The sequence below is a fragment of the Calidris pugnax genome, unplaced genomic scaffold, assembly GCF_001431845.1.
Source record: "Calidris pugnax isolate Ruff unplaced genomic scaffold, ASM143184v1 scaffold14, whole genome shotgun sequence".
Classification (NCBI taxonomy): domain Eukaryota; kingdom Metazoa; phylum Chordata; class Aves; order Charadriiformes; family Scolopacidae; genus Calidris; species Calidris pugnax.
In genome coordinates this window covers 13911483-13933660 of record NW_015090793.1, presented here as the reverse complement: position 1 = coordinate 13933660, position 22178 = coordinate 13911483, and the positions used below count along the sequence as shown (strand labels likewise).

The following is a 22178-nucleotide window of genomic DNA, read 5'->3' as shown; positions in this document are numbered from 1 at the left end:
GCATATGTTGGGTCTCCTCACCTTTGTCGCATTGCGGTTTGCATAGTTGACGCAGGCATTGTGGCTCTGATTCAACCACTAAAGAGGAAACAAGAAGAGACAGGCATAAGCACAACTTCAAGAAAATAAAAAAAAAATAATCTAAATGTGGGAGTGCCACAGCACAGGAAAACTCATCTCCCTTTAGACCTGCTCACAACTTGCCACCTCTTTTCAAAGGCTCATGCAGGCCTCACATCTGATTTACTGCTCTTCAAATTGAGGGACAGAAATCCCAAGGCACTGGGTACCCAAAGGGCTTGACGTGCAGCTCTTCTCCTGGCCCAATTCACCTCCACAAAACACCTCAGTGCTATTGGTCTTTATTTTCATCAGCACCAAATCCATACTGCTGTTAAGTCGCAGCACTAAGCCCAGCAGCCATTTTGCCAGTCACTTATTAAGCTCCATGGTTCTCAAACAGAGGGTCATGGGAGGTTTCAGCTGAGGAACAGGAGATGAACAGTTGTACCATCTTATGTAAATTGTTGTCACTAAACTAGCCTTTCTGTTCACAACTTTTTGGAGCAGGATTTGTCACCAAACAGCATGGCAGTAGCTGAGGATGAGTAGCACCACACTCCTGAAGGGGTTTTACCCACAGCAACTGCTGGCAATGTAAAGAAAATTAATAGTTTTCATCCCCGAAACACCATGTTCGCAGATCAGAGCATGTCAGAACTGAACTCCTCTCCAGCTGTGGCCAGAATTAAGATGGAGGAGGAGGAGGAACAAAGTGAGGGTAAGGAGATAGAGGGAAATGAGGCATTGAAACACAGGGATCAGCCCTGTCATTGCCAAGTTCATGGTCTAAGAGCACGTTTTTCCTGCTTACCAGCTCTCTAGCCTGGAACTTTGGATCTACCTAACCCTGCTTTTTTGTTTTCTTTAAATAGTAATTTTTTAAAAAATTTAAAAAGTCCACTTGCCAATACATGCTGGAAATCCACCTCAATTTTCCAGATGTGGTTTGTTTGTTTGTTTGTTTGTTTAACTCCCATACAGCTCTCATCTACAGAAGTAGGTCCCAGGACCAGGCTACAGCCACCCTGAGACATGTACATTTTGGGCATCATCAACAACTGCTTCACTGTACAAGCCTGCTCCTAAGGACTCAGTGTTTGTTAATGCAGTAATATGCATCATCCCTAAATCCTGTGCTATTTACCCAGATAAATCTTCTTTTCAGAGAGGTGTAGACATACTCCTCAGGTATTGTCTTAAATCTGGAGTTTAAGCTGTCTCTAGATTGAAAATATTGCCACTACCTGTTTCTTTAATCCATTGTCTTCCCAGGTGGCCACTTGACACCCTCCCAAGTTTTTTTGGATGTTGCCTCTTTAGGTTGCTGCTACTCCTACTTGTATTTTTCAGAAAGGAGTGACCCATGTATGCCCATCAGCAGGAATCATGGAGGAAAGAGTCTGAGAAACTTGGCAAGTGGTGGTGGCCCAGGGGGGCTTCGGTTGCTGGAATTGCCTGCTGCAACCTCCCTCTCGAGTGGGCTCATTCCAGTTCTGTGTTTGAAATGTTCTTTCTAGTTTCAAAGTATTATTCCATCCTTTCAAAGCCAAAAGTTTCTCCCAGCTACACTGTGATGGTGTGAATAGGAGCTCCTCAGGAAAGCCATTTACAAGGCACCCAGCCCAAGCCAGCTATCCAGGCTGGCTCGCTCCTCACTTGCGCAAGAGCAACTTCTCCAAAAGCCAACTCTTTATATCTTAGATGTCTAAAAACAGGTGAGACAAGTTGCTTTCAAAAATATGAATGAGTCTAGATGTCTCCAACCAATATCCCACTCCCAGCAGGTAAAGCCACATGGCACAATTTAAACCTAAATACACCAAACTACAAGTTACTGGCACATACCAATATATTCTCAGTTCTGCAGTCTTTCTAACATCCTAGACAGATCCCATTCTGCTTTGATATTTCTTAACCGCATAATTCTCTATCATCACTTACACTATAGACAATAAAAAGACATTCACAACTAAAAATAAGTCTGAAAGTAACTTGGTTTTGCATTTCAGTTAGCGCTGAAATTATACTTAAGGGGCGTGTTTACTATGGATAAAACTCATTCACATGCACGCTTCCTCCCGTAACTCTTAATTCCCAGAATTTTAATGGGAAATAACACCAATACCTCCCTACACACACACACTTTTTTTCCCCCCAAAGTCCCTGTAGCGCATTGAATGCAGAGGCCTTGCCTTTGTAATGCACAGCTATTCCCAAAATTCCTGGGCACGGGATGCCTCAGCCCTGCACACACATGGCACTTCAATGGGAACTCCCCAAGGAAGATCCCAACTACTTGACAAGGTGTCTTCAAAACAGCAGATGTGTGAGCTTAAGGGCCTACATTTTCATAGAAGTACACACTGTGCAATCATTTACACCTGTACAAAATGGGTCCAAAAGGTTGATTTTTGAGATCCTGAGCAATTTTGCATCTCCATTGAGATGGCATAAATAGCCAGGCGCTGGAAAGTGGATCCAATAGTTTGCTTATAGCCCCTTCCAGACCTACCAAACCTTTCCCTAATTATATCCAGCCACATCAGCGCCCCATTAACTAAAGCTTTGCCACTGCAGAAAGGCCACATGCATCAGTTTGTCCTCTAGACACAAGTCAGCTGCTGCTTTCCTTTTCATCACATTCCCCACCCATTCTGACAAGTGTTACCTGCCAAAACACAGTGGATGCCAGCGTCTGGTTGGGCAAGAGAAGACCAACAACCTGCAAGAGAAGAGATTTTCTTATTAGTAAACACTTTGCTAGTTTGTTTTTGGTGCTCTTCTAGGCATGCAAACAGCAAACTAAGAAAAAAGTTGACTTGAATAAATTATCTTCATATACGGCTTTATTTCGCTATAGTTATTGAACTTCCCTTCAGCCTATTGTCTCTTCATTTTCCAGTGATGAAACTGGGTAATGTAGCTGCCCGTGAAAAATTTGCATCTTTAATGATTGCTTGCAACACACCTTGCAAAAAGTCTGGCAGCAGATACTGCCCAACGATTAGTTCATTAAAATATAATCAATTCTTTACTCCAGGTACTTCTGGAGGGTAACACAAACATTGCATGAATGCAAGAGTTCAAAGTTGTTGCTACTGGCAGTGAAGGGGGTTTTTCTTATTTTCCTTTGGCACATTCACTGTTTCAAGCACAAGAAAGAAATCCCATTTGAACATCTGAAGACAGGAGTGCCACCTGGAAGCACATGTGCTCCTGTTTGGGAGCCTGAATTTTGTTTTAAGAGAAAAGAATTGTTGATGTGTCATACTCTGAGCTGCGAAAACTCTTGCTTGGGTTATGAGCTCAGGCAGACGATCGCTGTCTCCCAGAGGCTTACAGCTGCCTGTCTCAGCACATACAGGAGAGACATGCCCACTGCTGTGGTATCCCCTATTCGTGCCCACTCCTGCATGAATGTGAGATGCCACAGACTTTGCAAGGTCACCCACTGCAGCACCCAAGGCCACACGTGTATGTTGCCTATTCAGTCCTGAGAGCATCCTTCAGACATGTCTCAATGCAGCACACAGGCACACCCTCTGCAATTCTTTAAAGACCCCACCTCTTACACACAACACAGCAGTGCCAGACTCCTTCCTACCTTGTCTTATGGCAAGCTGTCTTCTCAAAGTATAAGAAGCTGAAGAAGAGGAAAGGAATGCAAAGCAAGGGATTCCCAATGATAAACCAAACAAACACAGGCAGGAAGATGAGTTCTTGGGTAAGAAACAGGTAAGATGAGACACTTCCTAAGATCGTTGTCATTTTCTCCCCTCCTGCGCCTCAAATGTCTGATAGTTTATTAAGAAGATTGTCTTCACCGTGCAAAATCACACCTGAATCTTTGTTAAGAGCATAAAGACTGAACAACTCCATTTAATTCTAAATACACTTATTTTCAGGACACCTGTGTGAACTGAAATGTCTCCGAAGCATTTGGGCAAGAAGGCTGTGAGTTCATTCCCACACTCGGACCATCTTCTGCACCATTTTCTTTAAGTTTATTCCTACAGAAGCTGAGAATAAAGAAAACTTCCTTGTTAGAGCACGAAGAGCCTGCCATCAGGAGGGAGAAGCTAAAGTCATCTCTGCACATCTGCAGCAGCATCAGTTGAAGAGGAGGCAACTTCTACGCTTAAGGACATAAGAGAGAAATAACAACAAACAAAAGGGTAATAGGGTTGGGAGGCCTGATTTCATTTACATCTTCTTTCCTTTCTCCTCCTCCTCCTCCAGCTTTTCCTCCTACAGCCTTTCGTGAAGTTGCAGCTACTTTGTACGCTGGCTGAGCGCCAATCTGTGCAAGTTACACTAATTTACCGCTTCCATTCAATATGCGGATCTTGTCATTAATTACTCCGTTGCGGGTCTTAGCCAAACGAATTCAACAGGCGATGAACCTCCTCACCCCAGGACTGACTTGCGCTCCTGAAGCCAGCGGGCTAATGAGGCTCCAGAGGAGAGGGAAGGCTGCAGGCAGCTACTTACATTGTCAGCTGAAGCTGAGCGCCGAGAAAAATAAAAGAGGAAAATAAATAAATAAAAAAGAGCACCCAAAATCTGTATGACTGAAAGAGGCACGTTTAAATGCAAACTCTCCATATGTGCAAGAGTCTGTCAAGAAATGTACAGTTTCACTTTTAATTACTGTCAGGGGAAAAAATAACTAAGAAGGAAAACAAAATAAAAAAAGCTTCTAAACACTAGAAAAGTACCAGCTACAAAATTTAATTGCCTATCAGGTGTGAACCAGTCCTTTGTGGCTCCAAAGCCAGGGTGAAACTTGGACATCAGTCAGCTCTGAGCAGCCTCACTGAGCGTTTGCATTACAAGCTCTCCTCTTGGAAGCCCCAAGTCCTGCCTTGTTTGTCAGCAAAAGTCATCTGCAAACACTTATTAACACCCGGGCCTTCTCTATGTGCTTCAAAAGCACAATAAGACACACATATTTTTAAATGGCTGGAGAAAGTAAGGTGTTTAAAGCTGTGGGTGGCAGGTGGGAACAGCAGCATGGCTTCTGCTCCACCCTCACTGCCCATGTCTTGGGCTGAATTTCCGAAATGCAGATAAATCTTCCTCCTTGGAGCCCTTCATCCCTGGTATGAAACACAAAACAAGGGTAAAAGGCTACAGCCCAGCAGCTGCCCTCCACATGTCACCCCTACAGCAAAGGGAGATAATACAAGGCTGGATTTGCTCCATCCTGGGCTGATATCTAGGAGCGCAAAGGCCTTAAACATACTCCATCCTGTTCCTGCTCTGCCACTGCAGCCCATCCTGGGGTCAAACCATAAACCTCTTCATCCCTGGTACGAAACACAAAACAAGGGTAAAAGGCTACAGCCCAGCAGCTGCCCTCCACATGTCACCCCTGCAGCAAAGGGAGATAACGCAAGCGGCTGGATTTGCTCCATCCTGGGCTGATATCTAGGAGGGCAAAGGCAAATTCTCCCTACACTTAAGCATACTCCATCCTGTTCCCGCTCTGCCACTGCAGCCCATCCTGGGGTCGGACCATAAACCCGAGCGTGGAAAGGACAGAGGCTAAAAAGAAAAGCAAACGATTGCAACTTAGGGAAAAAACAAACAGACACAAGCTTTGGTTGTGTCAGGGCAGTAGTTGCTTCGGCCAGAAAAGAAATTATTATTTTCAGCAAGACCTTAATTTCTTTCACAATTTGCTAAACCATGCTGAATTATTTTGCATTAGCTATAGGAGTTGTTTTTTTTTTTTAAAAAATAACCATGTCTACAGGCAGCATCGTGTATTGGCAGTAAACCTGTTGGCCCATAATCTGATCACGTCTCTGCCGGATTTTATGCAGGGTGTTTAATTGATCCCCGAAACACCGGGACAATTAGCGTGGGTGCAACGGCACGGCCTCGCGGGCGAGGACAGCCAGGCTCGCTCAGCCAGAGCCCACCGCAGGCACATTAAGTCTCTCTTGAGGAAATCCCATCCCCCTATGTGAAATGCAAGACTCAAACTGTTTTTATGCTAGAGCAGGCTGCCAATTTTGTCACTAAATTTCACAGATCGATTGGCATAAATGTTACATTTTAATTTTAACATTTGAAACGTTTGGGTTTTTTTTTTTTTTTTTTTAAATGACAAGAGGTTCCAGTTTATCCTTTACAGCTAGTGAAATTGGGCTCATCTGACAGCTCTCGGCTCCTCTGACAGCTCTGGATTTGGGCCGATTTCATTGTCAATTTGATCGTTAACTCATTTTTGTTTAACCTTTTCTTTCAAAATGCCCCATACGAAGTTACCACCAAACCCTTACACACAACAACAAATAGTAGCAGCCGTGATGATTTCTGCTTTGAGTTGCTAGCAACCCCGCTACTGCCCTTTGGGAAAGGATCGCTGCTTTCAAGCGAGTTACTATGCCACAGTCCACTGGGTTTAGGAAGATTCAATTTAGCAGATTTTGCTCCTTCAACTACTTTAATATGCATGATCTACTAAGCTGAGACAAGAGCTGGTGGACAGGAGGACCTTCTGGCACCAACTTTGGGCAAACTGTATGCCTCAGTTTCCCCATTCATAAAATGGTGTTAATTATTTGTTCCTGTTCCTGAAGATAAGCTGAGGTTTCAGCATTAGGAAGACAGGCAGAATTATCTCCCTTCTGGCTTTCACTATCGAGAGCACCCAAATGCTTACAAATTTCACAATAACAAGTTCAAACTAAAAAACACCCTTAGCAATAACCCCACAGAAAGCACTCGCCGTTTTAATTAATCAAGATGAGTGCACACGACACCGGCCTCGCCGTGCTGTAGCTCGTCACATTCAGGAAGAGACTTGTAAAACATGCAAATGAAAAAAAAAAGAAAAGTGTCCAAAGACGAAATCCGGGAGTTGCAGAAGTTGCATTTTGCAGGCAATGAGCTCATCTTGGTCTTCCCTCTCCAGAAGGGAAAAATAAAGCTTAAGATGCTGCAGGGAGCTGGGTGAACAATATTAAATAGATAAATAGCCTTGAGCACAACATCCCCAGGGCAGGCTTCACACAGCGAAGCCCTTGCTGACACGTGGTGGGAGAGGTGGGAACCCCGTGTGAACGTGTCGCGAGGAGGTAAGGTGGAATCTGGAGAATTGTCTGCGAGTGCTAAAACAGGCATTTTTTGGTACTCACAAACAAAGTGGGGAGAGATTTTAAAATACTTACGATGGGTGTTCCAAAGGGAATGTAACCTATTAAAAAAAAAAAGAGAGCATGCATTTTATTATGCAGGTTTTGGGATGGAAAAAAAAAAAAAAATCACATCTAAGACATCAACCTGTTAAGGGTAGAAGCCACAACCAGCAGGACAGGCTGCACTCAATTCCACCCACTCCATACCACCACGGGGACATCTGTGGACCTACACCTGGTGTACTAAGCATCAACTAGAGCAGCTTTCTGATTTCTCTGCAATCCCCTTCCCATCCTCCTTTTGCTTTTCTTGGGTTGTGGTCTAAGAGTTTCCCTGAAACTTCTAACATCTACACCCTAAACCCAGTCTGGGCCAGTACACAGTATTAGTGCTTCAGAGGGCATCAGTGTCGTTGAGCTGTGCTAGGCAGCCAGCAAAAACTCCAATCAGCAGAAGCGAAGGGATGACAGCCCAGACCAGGAACTGCTTGGTCCAAACCAGGAGGAGCTGGATGCTGCCGCAGTGGTGCTAACTGAGCTGACCTAGTGGCTTGCTGCCACAGAAAGGGGGAGATCCTGCCCCCCTTCCCAGGCTCAGTCACGCAATCTGTTCCCTTCCTCGTGCCAGCTCTGTTGCTCATCAGACCCTCCCACAACCCACCCTCGCTAACCCAGGAGAAAACTCCTCAGCTTTCTGTGCCCCTTCCTCTCTTGTTGAGGCTGGTCCCATCAGAATAGCAGGATGAAGGTGCTCATGAAACCATCTAACAAGCTGCAGAGCCCATGCCAGTTAAGGAGCAGGACTATGCCACCATCAGAGGGACCTCCTTCTTTCTCCATCTGCTTTATCAACCTCTCCGCTAGCTATTTTATACCAGGACAGCTCATTTATTTATAGGTCAGTAGAAAAAGGAACAGGGTATAAGTATCCTGAAGAAAGTATATTTGCATCGTGGAGGAGAGAGAGACTATTTTAATCATAGGTGTAAGTTAAAGCTCTCTATATTAGAGATAAACCATTACCCCCAAATCTTATTGAGCGCCACAAAAATCAAATGCTTCATATTTTTCCCTTGCTAAGTCTGCCAATTTTTGTGCTAATTATAATTCATCTCTATGACTTCCACTAGAAGGTCTCAGAGCATTTTACCAACATTACTGAATTAAGCCTCATGGATCCAATTTACAGTTGGAAAGGGCAAAGACCTGAGAGGAAGAAAAATGTGGGGAAAAAAAAGAATACAGAACATGGCAGGAAAGGAGTAAGTACTGGCTTTTCTCCCTTTCACTTCACCCTCAAAATCACCTTTCTTCAATGAACTGGAGAACAAAACCCACCAAATGCATTATTTTTCCCCTGTGCCCAGTATTCTGGTGAAGATGTTACCCCCTAAAATATGGAAAAGGTCCTGTTTATTCAAAAAGGTCCTTTGGGAAAGGAACAAATCTGCACTTGCATCTTCAAGAGAGCTGCTATTCAACCCACAGCAGAGGCAGTTGCCTGGCAGAGGGACACCCCAAAGCGGGAAGGAGGCAGCAACAATTTAATCATTAAGCAGCCTGGTTAAGCTGGGCTTAACAAGATGATCCTTCCTGGACTCCCAAAGCCATGGCTATTAGGTACTACCACACATAGAAAAATAGGGCTCATCCCATTCTCCCATGGAGATTAAAACTCTAAGCTGTTCCTTGGGCATCAAGCTTTGCTGTTTACTACAAAGGTAAAGTGCCTATTATAGTGATGGATACCTCAAAACTCCCAGAAAGGATATTAGCTTGAATCCATGTTAAAATGTCTGAAGGAAGGGAAAATATTAAGCACTTGATCTTGCATAGGCATTTAGGATTCTAATTTTCCTTGACTGCAAAGGGATTTAGGCATTTGGATTATTTTCTGATCTTGGTCCTAACGTTTACATGGTGCAATTCAAAAACAGGTAAAAAAACCAACAACATTTTGTACAAACTCTCAGTAAAATTAATCATTGCCCGACTGGGACATACTATACCTGACATTCGGAAAGGCATGAAGATGGTCTCATTTGTATCGGGATGGATGATGGCCTATAAAACAACCAGCAAACAGACACAGTGAAGGCACAGCAACAGTTGACAAGGCACAGCAAAGCCACCACTCAGCCTCTACAAACAGCACCTTCAACCAGAAAGTACAGGGGGACTTCATGCATCTTGGCACCTTCCTTGTGTTTGCAGCACTGACCCAAGGCAGCTATTGTTTGGCAGCCTCCACAAACCCTCCTTCCTACCTGCTTTCCCCTCTTCTTAAACAATTTAGGGTAAGTTAATAATTTAGAAGTAAATAACTTAACCTGAAACTTTAAAAGTGGCTCTTTCTTGGTACTATAATGTCCCCAAAGACCACACACCAAGAGTGTAAATCACTTTATGGTGCTCTTGAAGTAAATGGGTCACAGGAGGCCCCTGTAAGGACTTGTGGGGCTCAGCCACAGCAGACAGATTCAGACCCAGGAACATCTTCCTCATCTGCAGGTATGCCCTCATCAGCACGCACGGCAGATTGTAGGAAACCTCAGGATCTGCGTGAGTTGGGATAAAAACACGGAGGTATGATCTGTTCCAGTTGTCACCATAAGGGTGACTCAAATAAAATCCCATTAAGTGCCACGGAATTTGGATTTGCCAGATAATTCAACCTTTATGTGTAACTGCAGCTTCTCAGCCGATGCTGGTGGCTGTGGACAGCCCAACCTCCACAGAAAAACTAAATCTGTTTTACCAATAAACACACAATGAAGCTTGCTTGGCCCATTTTTACCAAGTTTTACAATGAGCCCAGGAGGTTGCACCGGCATTAACTGGCTGGGGATGAAAAGTCAATTCCCAAGCGATCTGGGACTGCAGAGGAGGAAGGTATGACACAGTTACAAGCCTTACCAAAGAACTGTCAAACTATTTTCAAAAGGCTGGAGACAAGAAATCTCTTGACTAGACAGGAAGGAGAAAATGAAGACATCAAAATATATAAATACACACAAAAAAAATCAGACTCTTTGGTGGCAACAGTGTTCTCTACATTTACATTTCTATGGTAAGACAAAACAGCAACTGGCAAAGTCAATAATGGAGAAGAGGACAGCATCGCTTAGCAGAAAGGAGAAAAAGCAGCAATGGTTGAAAACGATAATGAAATATAAAAAAGCGTATTACCTGCTTTATTTTTTGAGCTTCCCACAGCTAGAAAAAGAAGAGAGAACACTGCATTTAAAAAAAACGACCAATGTAGTTTTACACCAAACCCCAAATATTCATCTTTTAGCTGCTGTAGTAAATGAACAGGAGGGATTGCTTTAAAACAGACTCATTTTCTGCATCTTTCCCGGATGTATTTAAAGATCCATTACACACACTGCGCTCCCGTAAATTTATGTGGCCAGTAAGACCAGTAAGGCAGAGAAAATATTCTTTCTTATATTGAATCGTAAGAAAGAATAACAACAGCCAGACTTCACGCTCTGATTTACAAATCAAGAATTGTCTCAGTAACTCTGCTGTACATAGATCTAAAGGTAAATTTAGCACAGACTCTGCTTGGACGAGCTTCCTGCGGAAATTGAGATTTGCTGGGGAACAAAGGTGGAGCAAGCCCTGCAGGGAAACATAAATAGTATCTATTCAAATAAAACCTGTATTCAGAAAAAGCCAGCCACTGGTTTTCATTTTTCACAAGAGGGGAAACACCTGCATCAAAAAATGCTCGTGAAGAGCAAAAACGAAAAATAAATCTCATTTAAAACTCTCATGAGTGCCTACTGTTATTTACTTACTGTAATTCAGCAGCATCAAAACACTTCAAATCAGGCTCAGCCAGTGGAGATATACAAGCACCGAGAAGAAACATCCTACATGAGGTGCAGGTAAAGCTAATGGGTAGGCACACAACATCAAGAGATGCTCTGGCATGTCCATAAACCCATAGTTTGCCCTCTGCTTAATAAAGCCAGAGGGCTTTCCTCCATGAATTATGCCTAAATGCAAATGATAATCTCAAAAAAAAAAAAAAAATCCCGATTTTGATGTATTTCATCCTTCTCTACAATTATAAACCAGGACTCCTGTAAAATATCGCAACTGATCATCGCTTTTACTATTAAAAACTGTTCTGTTCAGCACAAGTCTGGTTTCAACTTCCAGGCACCAGCTTGTGTTACACCTCTGTCTGACAGCCTCCAGCACTGTCTATTTTTGTTCTTCACACAGGTACCCGGAGCTGCTAAAGCCACCCTTTAACCTTTGCTTAAAGAAAAAAAAATAAAATAAAAATCCATCCGAGCCAGGAGACTGGCTGTTTCGTTGGCAAGGCGCGTTTGCCAATCTTTTAACCACCCTCGTGGCTCTTTTACATCTTTCCAATTTGTCAACATCCTCTTGAATCAAGGATGCCAGAAACTAGACAAATTATTCCAACAACAGTTGTACCAGTGCCAAACCAAGGGTAGGCTAACCTGATGAGATCTGCTCTTGCTGTTGATAAATCTGAAGATGGCAATAGCTCTTTTTGCTTGGAGAGCTTGTGATTACCCAACAGAATACCTCCTCAAGTGCCTTGCCCGTATTCTGCAATACAGGCATTCGTGCTTAAGATTTTTAGCATTATTACAGTATAAACGAAGCCCCTTTCTGCCATTCTCCTTCACCCAAGATCTAGTGCCTTCCCCAAATATAGATCCATGAAAATATAGTTGGAATTCAGGTAATAGCATAAATTGACCCACTGATACCAGTAATCCCAGTATTTCATTCCAAATTCAGCCCTCTCCCAACCTGAAGCTCCGTGATGAACTCCACCGCCTGCAATGAGTTACTGGAATATCTAAATGTCATAGGCTGATACACATATTGACAGGGCTCTTTCCCAAGGAAAATGTCCCTTTTTAAGGAAAATCATTATTCCCCATTTCACAGTTGAAAAACAGAGGTTGAGGGACACAAAGAGACAACCTTTGTGGCTGGCAGAGACAAGATGTGTCTGCCCTCACCAAAGCTAAAATCCAAAGGGTGGGAGTCTGCATGACAGACAGCTGCCGGGGCTTTTCTGGACCTGCCTACCCACCAGCTCAAGGACTTCCATGGGGTGAAAGTGGAAGTCCTCGAGCTGCAGGTGACCACACACAGTCTCCCAGAACCCCCGTGGCTATGCAGGTCTTGCATATCTTAGAAGTGAAATGAAAACACATGATTTTCCAGTCTAACTGCAAGCACCAAGACTAGCAAAAAGGAAAAGGGATGGTTTCTGAGCCAGCGCTATGGCTTTTTTGGTCAAATTATCTAATTTCATTAATTGATCCCAATATTTATGCATTTTCCTGCTGCAGTGCAAATATTGTTAGAACATGCGATTTCATTACTTCTCAGAAAGAGACTTTACAAGATGCACCTGATGAGTCACCTAAAGATTCTGCCAGCTCATTTTCACTTTTTTATCCTCTAATTCATTTTCTGTCTGCAGCATTTTTCAATAGCTCCAGTACTCTGACAAGTCGTGCCAGCTGGGGGGCTCGTTTCTGAGAGCTAGTCTCTATTTTTGCTGGGGATTTCATTCACGCTCTCTCCGGCCATCTTCGAGAAGCAGCCAGATTTTGATCTCATTTACACTAGCGTGAATCCAAAGCATCTTCACTGGAGCACATGGAACGACTCCAGATTCGTGCTCAATTTATGCTAGGTTTAGGCCCATGATCTCTAAATATAGACAGCCTATACTGGGTGTCTCTCCTGTAATAAATGATCTTCCTTTTCATCAGCTTTACTGTTATATTACTGACTCAAAGCTACATAGGGGTCTTGATACCATTCAAATTTGGGTGCAAGAACTAAATCTGCTCATACATGGATTTACATGAAAGAGGCCCAAAGGGCAAGGGGGCAAGAGTGTTGGAGCAGTATTAAGATATTCCACTATCTCCCCAGCAACCTAAAGGGGCAACGCTTCTCTAGCATGTGGCCACTGCAACCTTCCACCAAGACAGATCAGAATTTGCTTAATGGAGATGTTCTTCATGGTCACAGAGGAATTGGCTCCAGGACTCCCAGCACCACCATTTCAGGACAATGGACTCATGGATGAGATTTCCATCCATCCTTCCCAGGATTCTGTTTTTTCCCCACCATTTTTCTACGAAGAGATACTCACTACTTTAGATTTAAAACCCTGAACTCAGTTATACAGAAACATCATATGCTTATCATATTTAAGGAAGAGTATCAAAGACTGCCATGACCTAAAGAGAACCAAAGCTGCGGTAAGAAGCTAGAGACTGGAATAACTCTAGGGGAATAGATATGATCTTTGGTTGACAGGACATTCATTAGCATTCCTTATTTAGCAGCAGAATTGCAGCTTAGAGATAGCTTTCAAAAAAAGTATTTATTTAAAGAATACACCCAGCCCAAATCTATTAGTTAACACCTGCCACTATAAAAACCGTACAAAGGGTACCAGTCATTCTTAAGAGATTAACTCTCCTCCTACTAATACAGTAAGATCTCATGGTCCTAGACTCAAAGATGGGATTTTTTTTTTTCCCCTCTACACAAAGTTTCACCTAGATTAGAAAACTATGTCTACAGATTGTTCATCCTTCTCTACAGCTGGCTCCAACATTGCTAATAGAAGTAGCCAGCTCTACCTTATGTGAGTGAGTTTGCTGTGTCCAGGCCACCTACTACATCGCTGAAGCTGGTCTTGGGTGTCTAAGGTCAGGACAGCACTGACAGATTCACACCACCTACTTCCTTGCATTGCCAGCAACCACCTCCCTACTGTCAACGGAGACATAGAGGCAGATTTGATGTCAGGAATCTGCAGTAGATGCTCTAACACTTCCCTCCCTTGACTATACATGCCGTCAAGATCAGAGTCCTTTGCACAATGCAGTAGTAGACATTAAAATGATCTTAAATCCACGGGTGTGTGCTCTGGATATGCCTCATCAGGAATAACTCTACAGAGAAAAGCCTTTACTGATTAACCACGCATTAAACATGCATAATGACAAGGCACAGTCATTTTCAAAGAGCTAATGAGGAGTCACATGGTAGATGAGCCCTACATGTAAGGAAAAACATAGCAGTTCAAGTTCTGCAAAACCCAAGTGGTTTACCTCTGTTAGACTTTGCACCATCATCACAACAGTTTGCAAAATTCCCCTCATAAAGACAAGGTCGAAGAGGAAATCCTCAGATGAATGAGTATTTTTAGTTGATTTATTTCATTGGTCCAGTCAAGTGGAGACAGAGTTCTATCTCAATATCTGCCCATCCTCTTCCTGCTCCATCAGGGAGGTTCTCACCCCCTCACGCAATCCTGCCTGCACCCATGAAATCTTGATTTTAATAAGGTAACAGCCTGGAGTTTGCACCCCATCAGAAATTGCCTGTAGTTTCACACTCCAGGAGTTGCAAGGTTGATTAAAGCAAAGCTTGGATTATTTATCCCACACTGAATTCCAAATATTGGGTGTCAGGAGTGAACGTGTGATGCAGCAGAGCTCATTCTAAAGAAAAGCAAGCTGCTTTCATGTGCGTGGCCATTCAGAGGGAGAGCCTCCAAAACCAGATGCACTTTCCAACAATCTCAACTGTTCAAATGATATGAAACCAGAGGGAAAAAAAAAGAAAAAAGAAACCTTGCTTAAAAGGCATAACTTACCGTGCTTGGAAAATTCACTGAGGAAAGCTTCAGACAAGCAATGGGATCTGGCATTGCATTACTGTCAAGTGATAATGATGACTGAACAAGTTTTAACTTCATTCTAGATCCCTTAACTGGTTGTCAAATGGCCAGAGTAAGACATCAGAGGTGGGATTCATCCCCTCTAACAGATGCCTACAACGTAATAAATACTTACTGCAGCACACTCTTGATTTCCTTTACGTCAGTGGGCAGAAAACAAGCAATTTGAGTCATCACAACTAGGTGACCAGTACAGGCTAGACAACTCGCACTCCAGCATCGCTTGTCTCTCTCCATTGAATATAACATGAAAGCTACATGATTAGTTCTGGTTCAAATTTGGTTTGGCTCAAGATGTAAAAACATCCCAAAGAATCAAGCACCTTACTCATACCATCTTCAGCATGGCTTGCAAAGATATACTTTCTTTGGATTTCAGTGGGAATTTGATGAAAGTTGAAGATTTTAGAATTTAGAATATAGCAATCCCAGACTTAAGCACTACACCTTTTCCAAATTGATATCCCACAAACCTAGCTGAGCAGATCTGGTCCTTTCTTGGGGCCACCAGCTTGAACCAGAAGCATTCATCAGCAGCTCCACCACACTGTCAGCAGGGTTAGCTCAAATTGATCTTCATTATAAGGTTAAACATACTGGAAAACTCACATGATCCCTTTTGCCAGCAGTACCGTGGGACATTTCTATTTGAAACTGCTCCTCACAGCCCTTTGGGCAAGAAGATAGTCTGCAGCTACAGAAGAACATCCATCCACAGCCTCACCACTGAAGCTCCACTTGCCGAACTAGGAGGTCCATCCCAGACAACAGGTACTGCTTATTGATATTATTTCACTTTTATTTCACTATACTTCTAAGATTTTTTTATTCTTCTAAGTTATACAGTTATGGATGAAGATCTCCCAAGGGCTCATTGCACTGCAGTCTCCAACACATCAACCTCTTACAGCACCACATTTTTCCCCACTGCCTTCCTAATTATTAAAGGCATTTATGATGGTCAGTTCACTCCAGGCAGCATCCCCAGAACCTCTCAGCAGGTAACATGAAAACAAATAAGTATCTATCTGCTTTTAGTATTTCACTAAACTAAACACTCGTGCCAAACTCAAGGCAGTTTGGTGCAGCCCAACAGAGCTACAACATGTTCTACTTCACTCTCCACCCGTACTTTCGCCCCCAGGAACGTGATCACTCATACTTTGCGTGGCTTTCTCTCACTTCTCTCCAGCTTCAGTCCCCAAATCCCACTTTTTGAAAAGCGATATTTAACATAGAGACAAACGCACACCACAAGCTCCAGTCAAAATATTTATAGATTTACAGATTTACAATGGTGGAATCCCAGACCTTTTTGTTCCACATTTAATGTCACCTGAATGTCTGTAAACCTGGCTGATATGCCTAACTCCACCTGCTAATATATATATATATGGAATCTGATGTCTAGCTTTACTAATAAACATGGAAAACAAGGAAACATAAACCACTGTCTACTCTTGCTCCTCAGTAGGAAGTCTCACCAATGGACCTTTTACAACCCTGCTCCTAAAAATCTTTACATTAAAAATGTCTTAGCTCTAAGGAAATAAAGCTCAAATGACCCAGTGTGTGTAATAAATCACAAAGGGTATCTATACATTTTCTGCCTTGCAGCTGGCACTGAAATAAGTCAGTAGAAGAGGCACCAGAAGCCACTGCTCTTCTTGGATGCCAGGGGAAAACTCCTTCCCCATCCTGAGCATCACTGAGTCACAGCACCATGAGCTGCTGCCCATCTGAAGAACCATAAAGCCTTCAAACAGATCCACACGTTGAAGAGCATCAACTGAGATAACCTGCCTGCCCCACAAGGGAAGAGCCTCAGCATTGGGAACAGGATTGGAAACCACAAGCAATTCCAGTGCAATACGCAGATTTACACAGATATAAAACCAAGTGTAGGTGGAAACAGAAACAAGTCCTTACTGATAAAAAAAAAAAGATAGCACTTAAATAACAAGTTGCACCTTCGCAGCACTCAATAAACATTAACTAATTAATCCTCACAGCATTCTACTGAAAAGACAAGCAAAGGAAGAAGCACTCAGAGAAAACTACTACTGCACCAGGGTTGTAGAAGGACCTAGATGCATTACATGGTTTAAAGTACAGCTTTGGAAATCAGGGCTTGCTAATCCAACTAGGTTGCTCAAGATCAGATTTATTTCAGCTTATTTTAGCCATACAGAGTTTACTGATCTGATTTGATTTGTAATCTAGATGTGAATTTAGATCAACTCTCTTAATGCTCAACTGATGAGATGAAGCAAAGCTGGTTTGTAACTGAGTAAGAACATCAATAGTACCATTTAGCATGGCTTCTTTAAGGTGCCTTAACCTACACAACACTTCTGCCCAAGCTCCCTAGGTGCCTTTTGTCCTCTGACAGTCTGGAAATGATGCCTAAAGTGTTTGACCCAACTTAGTGTCACAAAGAATATTTAGATTGCAGAAGAGAGATGGTCCAAGTTCAGCCCTTGGACCTGCAAACAGACTACTTTCTCACAAAGAAAAGGAAACAGCAGGACAGCCAATATATCTACGTTTTATCGTATCCTGCAAGAGACCAGAGAGGAAAAAAAAAGTACAGTTTACTGCAAATGGACCTCTTCGCTCTTCATCAACACTGTTAAGAAAAGCTATTATTGTCCAAAAGGGATGCTGTTTAGACTCTGATAGATTCATTGTTCTCTGCTGTGTCTGGGACAGCATGAGCGGCTCTTCCTGCTGCTAACATGATTGAAGGAAGAACACAGTAATAAATATATGCCCATTAAGCCGGTGAGCCTCTTTTCACTTCACTGATACTAATGGGGAAGAAATGAAACAGTTTCAAAACAGCAAGTTGCCAAAACTGCATTTGGAAAGGCTGAAGAGTGAGAAGTCACAACTGACACACCACAGTTCATGCTCCGCCAACGCTCGCAGGAAGGGGCTGGCTGGAGAATAGCAAGTGTCTGTCTCCAAGGGACAATTTCAAAAAGCTGCATTTTTCCTCTCACTACAGATCATTCAGTTTGGGTTTAATTTTTTTTTTTTCTTTTCCTCCAACCACCCCCTTATGATGAAGGGATGAAGCTTTGAGGGTAGAGTTTCTAAGGGTACAAAACCAGGTAACAGAGATGTCTCGCTGCTGTCTTGATTTGTAACAAATAGATATTCACACATCTTAACATGCATGGGTAAGTAAACATACAGTCAAATGAACAGACAGATTTCCAGCAGTAAACCTAGGGACCTAGCTGGACTAGAAAACCTCCCGAGGTCCTCTCCAACCTGAATTAGCCTGCAATCCTATGGCAGACAAAGAGGAAGATCCTGATGGATCAAAAATCTAAACACCTGGTGTCTCAGAGCTACAAGGATTTTAGTCAGCAAATGATCTGCGGCTCAAAATGTTTAGTTTTGGTCGTATAAAACCTGGATTAATTTCCTACCTCCTCATCTTCTCCTCCTGACTTACCTCATGTTCAGCAGCTCAAGCTGGTATATGTTTATGGTACCACAGCCCCAACAGCCCTCCACATCTTAGGTGTGCACTTCCCATTGTACAGGCAACATGGAGCAGACAGAAAATATTGGGAGCTGCTCAAGTCAAAAAATGAAGCATTTGGGGAGTGGAGGAAGGGAGCTTTAGTTTTTATTAAGATCAGCTCTCTGAACCAGCTGTGCCAGTGCAAGCGAGCAAGAAGGTGGGAACACATGGCCGGGAGGAGAGGAGGCAGAGACATGGCAGTGCTGACTTAGATCAGCTCACGCTGCCATGGCATCACACTTCCCCTTGCAATATTCTGGGCACAGAACAAATTTGTACCAGTTCACATATAAAGTTCAGGGAATGATAAATTTAATAGGTACCATCTTTATTGTGGGTGCGCATTTAAGGGCAGAGCCATCTCCATAAGGCTAACGGCTGCACAGGTACAAGGGTTGCATTTATTTAATTATATAAGTTGTTAAACCCCTTATTGGCCCCGTGCTGGCATTAAAAAATAAAAACCTTGTACAGGAAAAGCATCACTCACTCTTAAGAGTCCTTGTTCAATGCACACGAAGCGCCCTCAGATGCTCTATTCTGTGGCTCTTTACCTCTCTCTGCTGGCAGGACCACAGGGAGAAGCCAGGGTGCCAGCCTGGGATCAGGACCAAAGGGGCAGAGGGGAGGTAGAAAAGGACAATGAACCTTCATCGCTGTAGTTCTTAGACTGTATGCTACTTCTTGTTTAGATACTAAATTTTTAGTGGTATGGATCTACAAATGGGGCAAATCAGGGTTCTGACCCCAACTTGCCCAGGCTGCCGCTGTTCAATATTTGGAGTGATATTAGGCCGATGAGCAAGTGCTATTAGGCTGATAGCTTAGAAGTTATTTCTACCCCAATTTCAAAAGGCAAAAATGATTCAGCATGCAACGGAAAGGGCACATTTTGCTGAGCATGCCAGCAGCGTACTTCAAGCATGGAATTACTGCAGGGAATTCTAGCAAAGAAAATAAAAGTATAAGGCATTTTGGGGGAAGAGCTGAAAGACAAGGACAGCCTGAAGTTCATAATGAAATCTCTCCAGCATTGATCCCTTACTGCAGCTCTTCCAAGGCAGGTCTTCGGTGCCTGATCACCGTTTTCCACCTCCAATGTTCATCAGCCTCTAAAAGGGGCTTTTCTACCGTCCACATTTCTGCAGCACCGAGCACAAAAATCACGCAGTAAAAAGCAGCTGTGTCTTAAAACAGGAGTGATTTAAATCTCTCCGTATCTGATAGCCGCTGAGTGCTGCTTCTCTTAACTTTTACCACTGCTGACATGCCAGCATCAATCTGTTCCTCCAATCTGTGCTGGTCTGTTGGACAGGTTGGGAAAGGGACTCACACACAGAGGACACAGATGCAATCCTACAAATTAGTGAAAGAAGCCTGAGGATAAAGGACAAAAGCCACATCATTATGCCCTGCAGTTGGTACAGCCTTTTGATTTGAGGCTAAACCTCAGCACCGACGCTCCCGAGCTAGAGAAAACGTCCGCTTTTAAGCGAGCTGGTTCTCCGTCCCTGTTTATCAGGCTGATATTTTACAGCCCTTGTTTTTATAGGAGAAAGTATTCCCTCAAATGAAACCTTTTTACTCCAGCGGAGATTCCCTCCAGGAGGCAGTTTGAGGAATTGCCTGCCCTGTTTAGAATTGGATATGTTACAGTCTATACCTTCTGCTGCAAATTGGCTCCCAGTGCACTTGTGTGTGTCATTTTCACCTACCCACTCGCAGATCGCACCAGCCACCGGAGCTTCGTGCGAGGGGCCGGATTCTGCCAGCCCCGGGAGCCGCCGGAGGAAACCGGCATTAAAACCGGCTTGTGGCAGTGGGCCTGTTAACACCTTTCTCTCTTGTCATGGAGCGGTCCGTAAGGAATGCAAGCTAAAAAGGATGCTTAAATGTAAATAAGGAGCACAAAGAACATACAAGATGAAGAAAGCCTCGTAGAAGGACAACAGTACAACAGTACCTACGGAGCTGGAAAAGACAGACCTAAATGACAACTGAACCAGTTTCTCCCATCACCGTGAATCCTACACATTTCCTTACCCCCTCTTCCTTCTAAGAATCCTACTGCTTTTTAAGCTTCCTCCAGGACCAGGCGATAAAAGGGGATACATGTCATCAGATGACACGCCGGCACTTCAAACGCGCTTAACTTCTGCAGATGGAGCCAAGTGAAGGCCATGGACAGATGCAGTCACCAAACAGAACCAAGCAATAGAAAGTTTACTAAACTCACCGGTTCTCTTGAAGCTTTCACAGCAAAAATTTGTAGTTCTAAACCACTGGAAGAAACAGCTGTTTCTTCCATCAAACACTTCTGGATCCATGGAGTTCAATCACCCAATGCAGAGACATGCAACCACCCAAAATCCCCCACCAGGAGACCAAACCTCCCCAAAGCCTTCAGGGAGTTTGTTATCCAAGCACGTTCTCCAATCCTCTTAAAATATCTAACCCAAAGTACTTAGAGAACAGAAATACACCCCAAATGGTTGCATTAGTAATAATATAATTTTATTTAGAGAAAAATTATGAAATCATAAGAGCCTGTCAGAGAGGAGGCTTAATTACAGTGTGAGACATTTCCACTACACAGAATGTTTTTGGTTGGTGGGATTTTAATAAGTGGAATGTGAAACAACTTCATATCTAACAAAAAACGTCTGGCTCTTAAATATTTGAAGAAAAAGTTGGGTAAGTAACCTAAGCTGGTAAGTGGAGATCAGAGCACATTCTCTTGCTCCAGTATGTACCACTGAATAAATACTTACTGAGCAGCTACTCATCCTGTTTTGCTGAGTACACAATTGATACACCTATGACAACAATTATGTTTTTAAAACATTTTTCTAATGTAGGAAAAAATCCTATAGTTTCCCTCAATAAAAAGCTATCAGCAGTCTAGTAGCTATTGACAGTTAAGAGATCAATTCTTCATTTTTGCTAATGATGCCCAAGAAATAGGTTTTTACCACCTTGAGTTAATGGTCATTTTCCCAAATGGTGAAACCATTCCAGTTCAAGGGTAAGTACAAGGGCAACTGGATGAGTGTGAGAAACCTGAAAGTGAAAGAGATGTAGGTGTTGGCAGTGTTGCTGTCCATGAATCATCTTAAAAGAGATTAACCAGAGCGAAGCAGCATTTATTCTGGAAACTGGTCATGGGGAACTGGAGCAAAGTACGATTACAGCTCTTCAGAGTTTTTTTCCCTTTAGATGATTATGGCACTTCAGAGGGTTTTTTTTTCTTTAGATAGTCCATAATTGTTCCATTTCAGCTCATTTTGAAAAATCTGCTCTGAAAATGCAGAAGAGAGAGACTCGCTGTACAAGAACCCTGTCAAGAAGCTAAGTGTGGAGGAGATACTTGATGTTACATAGCTTTAGGCTTTCATATTTTCCATTTTTCATGTGGTGAAACCATTTCAGCAAGCGATATAGATTGTGCTGAGCTGTTGTTATGCTTTCAGCTACTGCCTGCCATCCTTATGAGAACCAGGAATTTCTGAATGAGGGGAAAAAAAAAAAAAAAGAATTTGAACACTGTCAAATGTGCCATACCACAAAAGTGGATCAGTCAGGAGATTAGTGAAACAGCTCTGTCAAAACAACTTGTCTTCTTGATCTCGAAGCTGATATTTGGGGGGGGGGGGGG

The 22178-nt window shown here is 43.0% G+C and overlaps 1 protein-coding gene across 1 annotated transcript in view; it reads right to left on the bottom strand.

Annotated features, from left to right (window-relative positions):
- The window catches only part of LOC106902891 (sideroflexin-5-like), a 53054-nt gene that overhangs the window by 4812 nt on the left and 26064 nt on the right, over positions 1 to 22178 (bottom strand). Inside the window, exons 4-8 of the mRNA XM_014966720.1 lie at positions 10401 to 10427; positions 9221 to 9275; positions 7245 to 7270; positions 2732 to 2785; positions 22 to 78 (exon numbers count right to left, since the gene is read on the bottom strand). Of these exons, the coding sequence (XP_014822206.1) occupies positions 22 to 78; positions 2732 to 2785; positions 7245 to 7270; positions 9221 to 9275; positions 10401 to 10427 (219 nt within the window). The remainder of the gene's footprint in view (positions 1 to 21; positions 79 to 2731; positions 2786 to 7244; positions 7271 to 9220; positions 9276 to 10400; positions 10428 to 22178) is intronic.